A 14,319-nucleotide genomic window follows, 5' to 3' on the forward strand; every position below is an offset into this window, starting at 1 on the left:
ACATATCTCCCACCCACAACCTTCCTGACGGTGCCTCACAGTATACATATGTTTAACTTTTACCTTCTCTTAGAACAGTGATGTATGCATCCCATGTGTATCCTCCTCTACAGCCATCATCACATGGACCACAGTCTATAATCTCTGGGAAGAGAACACAGAGTATAAGGATGTCAGAGTGAAGAAGCAAAGACATGAACAGTGTTAACAGCATGAAAGTGTTTACAAAGCACTAATACACTATTCCATGTACAACTTTAAGTCAGGAACCACCTGGCAGCTTTTTGAAGTGGTAAAATCACTTCACAAAACAGTAAAGTGCAGAAATATCTAATTTGCATGTGGAGGTAAAATACATTTTGAAAAAAAAAGTATATATACTAGTATATATATATGTGTGTGTGTATATATATATATATATACACACACACACACACACTATATACTGTATATATACTGTACACCTTTAGTTGAAGTTGAAAACTAGAGAGTTGAGGCAGTCCTTAGTATTTAGAAGATAATATATTTTTTGATGATTAGACTCTCCAGCATTTATGCAAAACTGAAATACCTGTAAGCAGGTTGCCTACGGAAACATTAATGGCTGGCCCAGGCTGGGGGAAAGCCTGCCTGGGCAGCCAAGTAGAAATAGTTAGAGGATGTTTTCACATTTGTTTACATTGGACTGAATTGCCTAAAAAAGTTGCATCTACTTTTCTTAGCCTTGTCTGAAGTTCTTTTTAACCACTTGCTTACTGGGCACTTAAAACCCCCTCCTGCCCAGACCAATTTTCAGCTTACAGCGCTGATGCACTTTGAATGACAATTGCGCGGCCATACAACACTGTAGCCAAATTACATTTTTATCATTTTTTTCCCACAAATAGAGCTTTCTTTTGGTGGTATTTAATTACAGCTGGGAGTTTTATTTTTTGCTAAACAAACAAAAAAAGGTGCAAAAAAAAAAAATCATGTTTAATAGTTTGTTATAAAATTTTGCAAACAGGTAATTTTTCTCCTTCATTGAAATGCGCTGATGAGGCGGCGCTGGTGGGCACTGATAGGCTGCAAAGGTGGCACCAATAGGCACAGATAAGGTAGTACTGATGGGCACAGATAAGGCGGCACTGATGGGCAAAGATGGGCACAGATAAGATGGCACCGATGGGTGGCATGGATGGGTGGCACGGATGGGTGGCACGGATGGACACTGTTAGGTACCACTGATAGATGGGACTGATGGGCACTGATAGGTGGCACTGATAGGTGGCTCTGATAGGTGGCACTGCTGGGCACTGATGGACGTCACTGATGGATGACACTGATGGGCACGGATATGTGGCACTGAGGTGCAGCACTGTTGTTGAGGCAGATTGTGGGCACTGATAGGTGGCACTGTGGGCACTGATGGGTGGCACTATGGGCACTGATAGGTGGCACTATGGGCACTAATTGGTGGCACTTTTTGCCATACTTTAGGTGGCACTGGCAGGGGGCAGGTGGGCACTGATGTGCTGGCCCCAGCTCGTCGTGATCGGGACTGAAGTCCCTCTCACGGCCACCGGTGATCGGCTTTTTTTTTCTCCTCACCCTCTCAGAGCGAGGAGGAAAAATAGCCGATTACCGGCTCTGTTGTGATCACATGATCAGCTGTCATTGGCTAACAGCTGATCACGTGGTAAGGGGTCGGGATCGACCCCTTGCTCCGAGCTCTGCTCAGGCGAGTCTCATAGACTCGCTGATCACAGAGCACGCCCCCTGAGGGCCGCTCGTGCACGGGACGACATCAATAGATGTAGTCCCGGCAAAGCAGGTCCGCGCTATAGTGCGGATCTCAAGCGGTTAAAGGGGTGCATAACGGTTCTGGGCATATGAAAGGACTATGGTCAGTAAAGCAGTAAAAGGGCTACTCGGCAATACAAACAAGAGGAGTACTGCAGTTGGCATAGGTAACCAAGAACTAGTCCAAGGCATACAACAGGAAAGTTATTAAGTGTGGTACCTGGTTTAGGTGATGGTTCCTCTGGTAGCGAGGGGGTCGGTCATCTGGTTTGTCTGTCACCCTGCCCAGCCCTACATTCACTCTCAGGCACTCCAAGACATAAAGCAGCCAGTGAACTTATTTTTTTTTGTTAATTGAGGGATATAACTTGGATGGGGATGGGATCTATGGGATGCCCAGCATAGATTAATAGAACAGAAATTGGTTTTGTAACAATTATGTACACTCCCTGTACATACTCCATCAGATTCCTCCTGCACAAACTTGCTTGAAGCTCATCACTCCTCACTCCACCAGCACATCACTTGCTGCAGACTGTTACTTCTAGTCACCTCCAGCACATCACTTGATTTGCCAGCTAGCACTATTTGTTGGTTAGACCTGACACTGACTCACACAGGCCACATCAAATGCCCTTTCCAGGCTGGGACCGCAGGCCCTAATGGTGTATCAGAAAAAGTCCTTGTGATAGCTGCCCTACTATAACTACTGATCCCTGTTAGCCCTCTTTAGGCCCTGCCAGCCCTCCTGGCTGCAGCTGCCTCTTTCCACTGCCCCTTCCACTACAGTTCACACTTTTGGTTCTGCACCCATCTCAGACTGCAAGCTCCCAGTCCTCTTAGATGTGCCCCCCCCAGTCCTCCTGACTGTGCCTCACTCACCAGCCATCCTGGCTGTGACCAGTTATCCTCCCTGGAGTCTCTTAGCAGTGCTCTTTCCCGCTGCCCTAATTTTGACATGTATCCAGATAGATGACAATGTAAGAGTTCTACAGATGTGTGGTTGAAATGTAGTGTACTAACCAATTTTATGTTTGGGAGGTTAATCCAGGCTATGTTCATATTCAGTGCTAATACATTCATACGAAGGAACAAATTGTACATTCTGTATTTATATTAATGGTTCCTTCATTCAAATTCCAGGTCTGTATATACTCGTATTATAATATTACCAAACAAATTGTCAGGTCACCTTGAGGCGAGGTGACAGATGCACACCGTAGGGATCAGGAGTGTACCGTAAGGTTGTGGACCCTACGGCTGACTGCTGCGGATGGAAGACAGGCCCCACCAGGGTTAGAGCATAAGATTCCCTGGGGCGCGGAGTCTAAGAGCCAGCAGGTGTTCACCAGAGCCTCAAGTGGTGAGGATGGACTTGGCTGCAACTGGCTCCAGGTCACGACCCCCAGGGTCCCCCAGCTCACACCAACAGTAGGCAACAGGAGGATAGGGATGGTGAGGGACAAAGCCAAGGTCGGGGCCACAAGCAGACAGGAATAGTCAGGGACACGCCAAAAGGTCAGGATCACAGGCAAACACGGATAGTCAAAGACACGCCAAAGTCGGTAACGGAACAACAGAAGAGCACACGGCAGGTAACAGGAAGCTAACACACAAAGGAATACACAATGGTTGATCAGCAGGGCTGGCCTGCAGTACACAGGTTAATATAGAGTTCTCTGATAGTAGCTAGGGTGGAGTCATGCCAGAGGATGGATTACAAAAGCAGTCAGGTGAGGGTCGGCTGGTCTCTAGAGATGAACACATGGAAACAGGTAAGCAGACCAACTCTATTGCATAACCATGACACAAATGAGAACAAAACAAAGATCTGCTTATGCTTACGGTTTTTGTTAAAAATGATTACCAAGATTTTCGTATACAAAAAAAAAGGCTTAAAGAGCAACATTAAAAATACACACTTCCTTTATCATTACCTGACATGCTTGGGCAATTTCTTAGACTGCATGTTAAATTTTGTATATTGCTACTAAATGATCTCTCCCAGCAACCTGCTTCTGTTTGTAAAACAAGCATGGACCCCCCTCTATAATCATGCTAGAGCCCTATCTACCAGATAAGGGTCTGGTATAGATTTAGAGGTTGGTCCCATTTGATTTTTTATCACATAGAAAATGCTCTATTTTGGCAATTTTAACAAGGGAAAAAAGGATATAAACATTATGAGATGCCCCCAAAATACATACTAGATCATAATTCAGGCATGCAGCCTGTCTGGCCAGAAAGCAGTGAATGTGACATAACATCTCCCCACAGTACCATACCAGGCTACATGCACTCAACATTGTGAGCCTCCCTCCTCTGCAAGGCACCTTGTCCCCATGTTGATGGAGACAAGAGCCTTATCTCCATATCCCTGGCCTGGCAGATGTGGGGGTCTGCATGGAGAAGACTTATCAGAATTTAAAAAATGGAGGCCCCCAGGTATTTGGTCATCCTCCTACATGAATGAGTACATAGTGCTCCTTGTTACTCATACCCCTGACGTAAATCCAATGGGAGTCATATTGTCCAGATCCAATGTAAATCCAATGTAAATAACAATGAACAATGCCCCTATAGCACAATGAGTCTTGTCATGACAATCTCTCCCAACAATACACCCATCGCAAATGATAATTCCCTGGCTTTGCTACCAAGTAAACAAAACATATTTGGTCAATGGCATCATCCAGGATACCCACTGGCTTTTTTACAATAAGAAAAAGCTGGCAGATGGCCAGAAGTTTTCAAATAGTGGTGGTAGTAATGCTGGCACTAAATGACTTTCGGCTGCAACAGCTCGAGGCCTGGGCGAACTGGCCAGATATAGCTATTTAGTTCACCTATTCGGGGAACAGCAGTCAGGTGAGTTGTATTCATATTGCTATACTAAAGAAAAAGGCCTCCAAGGTAGTATTCTCAAAAATACTACCTGCACAACAAGCCACACCAGAGATGCAGCAGGAACTTCAAGAGCTAAACAAGTGGCTAAGGATATAATGTAAAGAGGTTTTGGGTTCATGGAGAACTGGGCTAACTTTGCATTCGCTTACCAGCTCTACATCAGAGACAGACTGTATCTAAATGTGGAGGGTGCAGCTCTGTTGGGGGACAAAATGGGCAGAAGGTTGGAGGAACTTTTAAACTAGAATGTGGGGGAGAGATTAGTGAAGGGTATACTATGCAGTAAAAAGGGAGCAGAATGTACAGATGTGGGCAAAGTTGGAGGTGAAGGAGGCCTCAAACCAAATGGTGGTGAAACTAAAGAATGGAAGAAAAATACTCATAGGTTGGCTGAATGTTAGACCCCATTCACACCTGAGCGTTTTGTAGCTTGACGCCTGAAGCTACAAAACGCTGGAGGGGAAAAAAAAATCCATTATTCTCAATGGAGATGGTTCACATCTCCACTCCAAGTCACCTGAAGCCCTACGCCTGAAGCTCAAACAAGTTCCGGACCCTTTATTGTCGCGCGAATCGGGCTGATTTGGGCGTTTTTCTTCTTTTAACATTGGTGACCTTTTGCCCTGCACAAATTCGCGGCAAAACGCGGTAAAAAACGCCACGAATCGTGGTAAAAAATGCAGCAAATCGCGGTAAAAAACGCCGCAAATCGCCATAAAAAACGCTTGAAAACGCTACACTCAGGTGTGAATGCAGCCGTACTGTAAACCACGAGTGAGCAAGGATTAAAAAAATGTGCGCAAAATTAAAAAGCATGTACAAAAATGTCTGGATAATAAAATTGAAGAATTAGAACATCTGATACATGAGGTGGATTTTGAGTTTGTGGGGATATCAGCAGCCTGTTTTCACAGCTCACTTGCATCCGTCCAGGGGTAGGGACAGGGTAAGCAGAAAAGGGGGAGAGGCATGTCTGTATGCCAAGATTTGTTAGTAAATATGAGGGATGACATTGCTAACGGGGCTTATGATGAAGTGAAGTCTTCGTGTCTGGAGCTTCAAAGGTATGAAACAAATGGTAAATGAAGTGTGGGTGTAGGCTTATGATAAGAATGAGGAAGAGACCTATCTTCTTACATAGTTAGTGATGGTGGGGAGGCCGAGCAATGTTATAATCAAGGTGGACTTCAATTATCCTATTGATTGGGCAAGTGGAACCACACACTCAACTAAGGCTTATTGTTTCTTAAACATTGTACAAGACAATTTCATGAGCCAAATGGTGGAAGCTCCAACTAGAAATAATGCTCTGCTGGACCTACTAATTACAAGCAACACCCAGCTGATTGCAGATGTGGAAGCAAGCGATAACTTAGAAAACTCTGATTACAGAGTGATTACCCTTGACATGAATTATAGGTGTAGCACTACTCCTGCAGGAGCCACTGGATAGATTGGGTTCTCTGTTCTTCTACCTCAACTCTGAGAACAAACGCAGCCCCACATCAGACTGGTTACTATGCACATAAATGAGTAAGTAAGGAATTAGGTCAATCACGGTTCACTAGACACTATGTTCACTAAGATATAGCAGCACAGAATGAGTTCTAATCCACAAAATAAGCAATAAGTAGCAGCATTATAAACCAGTAACAGCAATATAATCAATACTGCAGTAACTCCTCTGTAAACAGTAGGCTATATCCACTTTAGAGTGCACTCTATATGAATGGCAGCAATGAAATTTGAAACTCCCTAAAGAGATAACTTTTACTATTGACAAAAGGCAAAGTTCTAGTAAAGCAGCTATCTGAGTGAGCAGTCTTTAGCCCTAGTTCTTCAGCCGGCTAGCATTGAGTCCCAGGCTTTATGGTGGAACACATGAGCCCAGTCCCAGTAAAGTCTGCAATACAAAAATTCTGCTTGTTAAATGGCCAGTCCCGATGTGTTCAGTCTCTGCTAGCAGCAACAGGTTAATGACAGAAGTGTCCTTGCAACAAAGATGAAATCCCTCAGTATTCAGTCTGTAATAATACAGCTGTCTATCTTTTTACCCTGCTTGCATTGGGAACTGTAGTCCAATAGTGCATTAACTGCCATAGTAAATTTTCTTTCCCAAACCTAAATCCTGTCAACCGTCAAGTCTGTTGAGCTCCTTCTGCTTGTCAACTACTGCTGTTGGATGAGGAGAAGTAGTGTTAACCCATTCAGCTGAAGTTTATGGGGATACACAGAAAGCACATTAGCACAATGTCCTAAATTGTTTACTGTCTCCAACCAAACATCTGGCTACATACTAGGGTAGGGAAAGAATGCAACATTTCAAAAGAGCCAACTCAATACTACATAATACTAAATAGGATCAAATTCTTGCAACAAAGAATACTGAGGAGTAGTGGGAATGCTTTAACCCTTTCGCTGACAGGCCATGTGATCCATTTTGTACACTCAGGTGGCCAAACCATCTTTGGAATTTTTCCTTTGCTTTTTTGGTTATCATTTATAACTTTCAGAGTTTGTGAAACTCCTCTCCCCCCCCCCCCCTCCCCCAACCATATATTTTCTGAAACATGACACATGACAAGTAGAATAAAAGTAAGGTGCTGCTGATTTCTAAGGTCCCACCATATTTGCGCAAATGTTTATCAAAACAATATTTTTGCTAAGAATCCACTAAAATTATGATTATCAGATAAATATACAGCAAATATTACAGAATTCCTACTACATAAAAAAGCTTAACCTGCATTGAGTTAATAAATAACAAATATTTGTAACTTTTAAATATAGCCTTTTTGCAAAATGGTAAAAATTGAACAGACACAAAAGTGTAAATATACAAAGTTCTCAAAAAATCTGAAGGTTTTTAATTTATCCCTTACAGCTTTCAGAATTTATGAAAGACCCCCAAAACCATATATTTTCTGAAAGCATATGCAAAAGAAGGTGCTACTGATTTTTTAGACCCTGAGGTATTTGCGTGAATGTTTATCAAACCAATATATTCACAAAAAATACACTAAAATCATTATTAGCAGATAAAAAAAGCTAACAGCTTTGCAAAATACCTGCTAAATTCCTACTAAGTATAAAAGCTTAACCTGCAAATGAGGAGGGTGCAGATCAGTTGAGAGTAAAGATGGCCAGAAAGTTAGAGGGGTTTTTAAACTAAGCGGCAGGGGGGAGGGCCCAGAAGTAGACATGTGCACACTGAAATATTTTGTTTTGGAATTTCGTTTTCATCCGAAAAATACATTTATTTAGTTACTCCCGAAATTCATTTTTATTTATTTTGTTTCGTTAAAAAATGCATTAGTCTGAAAATCCGAAATAATTAAGGTCGAATCTGTCACTGAAGGCTTATGGTGTCTGTCGAATGTTCTAAGAAGATTAGACGGAGCAGCTAAACTGTACAACACTGCAATTGTACATTTCCGGTCCAATGTTCCGCCTACAAGCTATAGTGGAAGTATAATGTTGTATGACACTAACAATAATTTTATTTATTAATTATTATTACTAGTCAACCAACATTAGAATTCTTCTATAGCCTATAGGCAGAGCATTTGACCATAAATGTCCGCTCGCGGTGACTGCTTTGTCGAATCTTCATGTCGAATCTTTTCACTCTATGTTGAATAATCTTGGACTAATAGGTCCGGCACATTCAACCTTTTTTGCTATTGTCTCTATAATGTCGAATCTTATCTCTCCATGTCAAATCTTTTCTCTCTATGTCAAATCTTTTCTCTCTATGTAGAATAATCTTGAACTAATAGAGCTAAGGTTAGGCACATTCGACCACAGGTTCGATGGACACAGATTGCTATTGTCAGCGTCATGTTGAATCTCCTATCTATATCGAACTGTTGCAACAAAAACCAAAATAAAGCATTTGTTCATTTCGGATCTTTCAGTTTTCAGATTCTGCACATTCATTATCGTTTGTTAAAGCGATAACGAAAATACCCGGAATTCAGACGAAAATGCATTCAGACGAAAACAAATGCACATGTCTACCCAGAAGTATAGAGATAGTCAGAGATAGTCAGCGTGGAACATATTCAAGAGGGTAGTATTGAGGGCATTAGTGGTAGGTTGACTAAAGCACATAAAGATAAGTATAGTAACAAGTCTAGTTGCAATCTCAGAAAACCCAATAAGAGGATAGTATGCGACTGGTCTAAACTACGTGGCATGTTCACTAATGCCAGGAGCTTGGCGGAAAAGAAGGGTGAACTAGAGATACTGTTGTATGAGGAGGATTTGGCTTTTGTGGGAATTTCAGAGACCTGGTTCAACAGCTCTCATGTTTGGTTGGGAACCATTCAAGGGTATACCCTTTATTGTAGGGATACAGAGGGTAGAAAAAGAGGAGCGGTATGCCTATATACCAAGAATATTGTACAAGTGAATGTGAGAGATGACATCACTAAGGGAGCTAGGGAAGAGGTGGAATCCTTATGGGTAGAGCTCCAGAGGGATGAAGCTAAGGGGAAAATAATACTCATTGGACAAGTAGAGGCGCAATTAACCAAAACAATAAAGAAGATGGGAAAAATGCTCTGTAATAAAACAGATATATTATCAATAATCACACTATTCAAAAAATGATAAGAAAAGGGAAAAAAGGGGTTGGGGAAAAAAAAATATTTGCTGAAGGAGAGCGGTCGCCTCCCCATCGCAACCCGTACGCTCAAGAAACGCGTCGCTGATTAGTGACGTCATCTCCCTGCGTCCTGCTCGCAGCAGGGCCTCAAGCCTCATTTTAGGATGAAAACATTGCATCCATCATGGCCGGCAGCTTTACATCTAAATGGTGGATGCATATAGAAAGCGGGAGGGGCAGAATGTGAATCGGCGGAGGTTATGACTGATCTGAATTGTTTGGATGGATCATATTGCTCTTAATTTTTGTTGAAAATTTTATTTTTTTTTACTTAAAAGCTTAAAAATCTGCACCCAGAGGCACCCCTCTCTTTGTGTTTGAAAATAATACTCATAGTATTCTATAGGCCCCCTAACCTGAGGGAGGAGGGGGAGATAGATCTCCTATCACAAGTTGGATTAGCAGCAAGGATGGGAAGTGTTATCATAAAGGCGGATTTTAATTATCCAGACATAGAATGGGCAGAAGGAACCACGTATTCTTCTAAGGTTTGTCAGTTCCTAAATGTCTTGCAGGACAATTTCATGGTTCAGATGGTAGATGCAACAACTAGAAATAAAGCGTTACTGGATCTACTGATTACCAACAATACAGACCTGATCACGGATGTGGAAATACGGGGCAATTTAGGAAACAGCGATCACAGCTCAATTGGCTTCAGTATAAATCACACAAATAGGAAACATAAGGGGAATGCAAAGACACTGAATTTCAAAAGAGCCAACTTCCCTAAACTACAAACCTTGCTAGAAGGCATGAATTGGGATAAAATCTTAGGAACAAAGAACACGGGGGAGAGATGGGTTTGCTTTAAGAGCATATTAAATAAGGGAATTAGCCAATGCATCCCATTGGGTAATACATTTAAACGAGTGAACAAAAGGATGGCTTAACTCCAATGCAAAAATGCATATAAAAGCAAAGGAGAAGGCCTTCAAAAAATATGAATTTGAGGGATCATCATCAGCATTTTGACTTTATAAAGAAATATAAGGGTGCAATTAGGGCGGATAATATAGAACATGAAAGATGCATAGTGGAGGAGAACAAAAAAAATCCCAAGAAAGTATGTAAACAGTAAAAAAAGGGAGGACAGACCATATTGGCCCCATAAAGAATGAGGAAGGACATCTGGTTAAAAAGGATGGGGAGATGGCAAAGTTATTGAATTTATTCTTTTCCTCAGTCTTCACGAGGGAATCGAGGGGCTCAGTAACTAAAACTGCAGTGTTTATCCTTATGACACATCACAGGATGCACCTCCATGGTTAACAGAAGGCAGAATTAAAATTAGACTTGGGAAACTTAACATTAATAAATCACCGGGACCAGATGGCTTGCATCCGAGGGTACTTAGGGAACTCAGTCAAGTAATTGCCAGACCATTGTTCCTAATGTTTTCTGACAGTCTACTGACTGGAATGGTACCAGTTGATTGGAGAAAAGCCAATGTAGCACCAATATTTAAAAAGGGCCCAAAATACTATCAGGAAAGGTTGCATCCGCTGATGTCTCTGTCAGGCATTTGGCGTGCAGTACTGATGTCCACCAGTGGGTGTCTCCTGACAGTTTCAGACTGTCAGGGGAGCTCTCTCCTGCTAGTGGTATTATTTGATCTTTGGGCCGCAGTACTGGCACCCACCAGCGGATGGTTCCTGGTAGTGTGGAGCCGACATCATCTCCTGCAATCAGGTGTCACCTGAGCCTGATTGCAGGAGATGTGTATAAATACCCGGCAGACACACACACACCTTGCCTTGGTATCTTTCCTTGCGCCCTGACAGAGCTGTATCTGTATCTGTATCTGTATCTGTACCTGATCCTGATCCTGATCCTGTTCCTGTCTGTTTACCTGAATCCTGAGCATTGTACCTGTACCCCTCCCTCCTGTGAGCCTATTAACCTTACCTTTGTCCTTTTGCCTGATCCACCCATCCTCTCCTTGTCCTGTTTATTCCCTATCCCCAGCTGCTGACCTCCCATTGACGACCCTGGCCTGGCTCCGTTTATGATTCCGGTATTCCCCATTATATGTATATATTTATCTATTACTATTATTATTTGTGGGTTTCTGTTTGTGGTTGGTTGGTTGCACATTGTATTATATTGGAGGCGGTTGTGTTTATTCACTTATCTCAATAAATCATTATATTTCACTTTTACTCGTTTGGGTTTCCTCTGTTGCAGTCCACACAGTTCTGGTCTTATCCAATACGTAACAGTATACCAAGGCCACCCCTGACCAGAAGTGGCTGCACAGAGGTACCATCCTAGTTCTGTTTACTTCTGTAAGATGAATCTGGATTTGATTATTTACTATGCTCTGCTGGCATCAGAGTGTGGTGAATATCTCCACCAGACACTTAGGGAGTGGACTAGGGACCGGCTGCTAGAAATGATCTGTTTGGCTCACTCCCCTGTTGATCAGGGTTGTATACTGTTTAGGGATGTGCAGCCTTTAATTCAAATTTTTACAGAGCTGGCCCTGCCCTGTATTCCAAAGGGCCATGACGATTTTTCTCCCTCTTTTTGTATTAATCAGGTTGTATCTCTGGTATGGCTTCTGGAAGATGATCCCACATACTTTTATGAACACTACTCAGCCTGTTCCCAACAGGTGATAACAGAGTGCATGGAGCCTGTTCAGTCCCTTGTCAGACAGGCAGAATTAAAACTGCATTTTGTGTAACCAATACTCTAGCATGGTCTTATATGTTGCAATCAGCCCCGACCAACCCACAACAAACCACCTCTGCCATCAGACACCTGCCTGCCCAAATGTCTTTTTCCCCTTCATCCATGGCAACCTCAGTTGCAGCTCAGTATACCCTGATTTCCACCAAATACCAATACCCAGTTTCTACTCCCTGCACCTATCCTGCCTTTAACCCACCTGCCTCTTCTCTGCTGGCTGCAATCCCACAAGAACTTCCCCAGCTACTGTTATCTCTTCCCTGCCATATTCCAACCCTCCTCTCCAGCCTGCTTCATCCCTTACCTACAGTCCTGCAGTTACCTACAGGGCTTCAGTAGCTAAACCAAAAAAGAGACGGAAGTTCTTTCCAATCCATTTGATCCTGCCAGTAACCCAACCTAACTCCATATTAGCCAACCTGCTCCAGCCTGAAGTCTCTGTGCCAGCATTCCAGCCTGAAGTGCCAGTGTTCCTGCCTGAAGAGCCAGTGCCTGTTTCCCGGTCTGAAATTCCGGTGCCTGTTTCCCAGTCTGCAATTCCGGTGCCTGTTTCCCAGTCTGAGGTTCTGGTGCCTGTTTCCCGGTCTGAGGTTCCGGTGGCAGTTTTCTGGTCTGACGTTCCGTGCCCGTTTCCTGGTCTGAGGAGCCTGCTTTCCTGCCAGATGACCCGGAGCCTGCTGCCATGTCAGACGACCCGGAGCCTGCTGCCATGTCAGACGACCTGGAGTCTGCTGCCCTGTCAGACAACCTGGAGCCTGCTGCCCTGTCAGACAATCTGGAGCCTGCTGCCCTGTCAGATGACCCGGAGCCTGCTGCCCCACCAAACAACTTGGAGATTGCTGCCCAACCTGATGTGCCCCTGTCTACTGCCCAGCCTGATGTGCCTCTGTCTGCTGCCCAGCCTGATGTACCTCTGCCTGCTGCCCAGCCTGATGTGCCTCTGTCTGCTGCCCAACCTGATGTGCCCCTGTCTGCTGCCCAGCCTGATGTGCCTTTGTCTGCTGCCCAGCCTGATGTGCCTCTGTCTGCTGCCCAGCCTGATGTGCCTCTGTCTGCTGCCCAGCCTGATGTGGCTCTGTCTGCTACCCAGCCTGATGTGGCTCTGTCTGCTACCCAGCCTGATGTGCCCCTGTCTGCTGCCCAGCCCGATGTGCCCCTGTCTGCTGCCCAGCCTGAGGAGCACCTGTCTGCTGCCCATCCTGATGTGCCCCTGTCTTCTGCCCAGCCTGATGTTCCTGTGCTTGCTGCTTGGCTTGATTTGCCAGCTGCCCAGCTTGATGTGCCCGTGCATGCTGCCCAGCTTGATATGCCTGCCCCCCAGCTAGATATGCCTGCTGCCCAGCTTATTGTGCCTACTGCCCAGCTTGATGTGCCCATGCCCGCTGCCCAGCTTGAGGTGCCTGTGCCTGCTGCCCAGCTCGAGGTTCCTGTGCATGCTACCCAGTTTGACGTGCCTACTGCCGAGCTTGATATGTCTATGCCTGCTACCCAACTTCAGGTGCCTGTTGCCCAGCCTGATGTGTCTGTGCCCACTGCCCAGCTTGATGCCATGGACTTGTCCCAGCAGCAGCTAGTTGGAGCGTCCGGAAGCCGCTCTTTTGATGTGCCTCTGCCCGTTGCCTGGTTTAAAGCCATGGATCTTCCACATGCCCAGCTTGATGTGACTCGACCCGCCTGGTTTGATACTTTGGGCTTTCTTCATACCCAGCTTAGTGTGACTCTGCCCGTTGCCCAGTTTAAAGCCATGGACCTTCCACATGCCCGGCTTTATGTGACTCTGCCCACTGCCCAGCTTGATGCCATGGACTTGTCCCAGCAGCAGCTAGTTGGAGCGTCCGGAAGCCGCTCTTTTGAGGGGGATACTGTCAGGAAAGGTTCCATCCGCTGATGTCTCTGTCAGGGATTTGGTGTGCAGTACTGATATCCACAAGCGGGTGTCTCCTGACATTTCCAGACTGTCAGGGGAGCTGTCTCCTGCTGGTGGTATTATTTGATCTTTGGGCCGTAGTACTGCACCCACCAGCGGATGGTTCCTGGCAGTGTGGAGCCGACATCTCCTGCGATCAGGTGTCACCTGAGCCTGATTGCAGGAGATGTGTATAAATACCCAGCAGACATACACACACCTTGCCTTGGTATCTTTCCTTGCTCCCTGACTCTGAACCTGAGAGTTCTGTATCTGTTCCTGATCCTGATCCTGTTCCTGTCTGTTTATCTGAACCCTGAGCCTTGTACCTGTACCTTCCTGCGATCCTATTACCCTTACC

The 14,319-nt window shown here is 44.6% G+C and overlaps 1 protein-coding gene across 1 annotated transcript in view; it reads right to left on the reverse strand.

Annotated features, from left to right (window-relative positions):
• The window catches only part of CTSW (cathepsin W), a 184,859-nt gene that overhangs the window by 68,616 nt on the left and 101,924 nt on the right, over nt 1-14,319 (reverse strand). Inside the window, exon 6 of the mRNA XM_077463350.1 lies at nt 64-144. Coding sequence (XP_077319476.1) covers nt 64-144 — 81 coding nt within the window. The remainder of the gene's footprint in view (nt 1-63; nt 145-14,319) is intronic.

Source organism: Lithobates pipiens, unplaced genomic scaffold, assembly GCF_037356315.1.
Source record: "Lithobates pipiens isolate NorthernLeopardFrog02 unplaced genomic scaffold, aLitPip1_a1.2 Scaffold_10, whole genome shotgun sequence".
Lineage (NCBI taxonomy): Eukaryota > Metazoa > Chordata > Amphibia > Anura > Ranidae > Lithobates > Lithobates pipiens.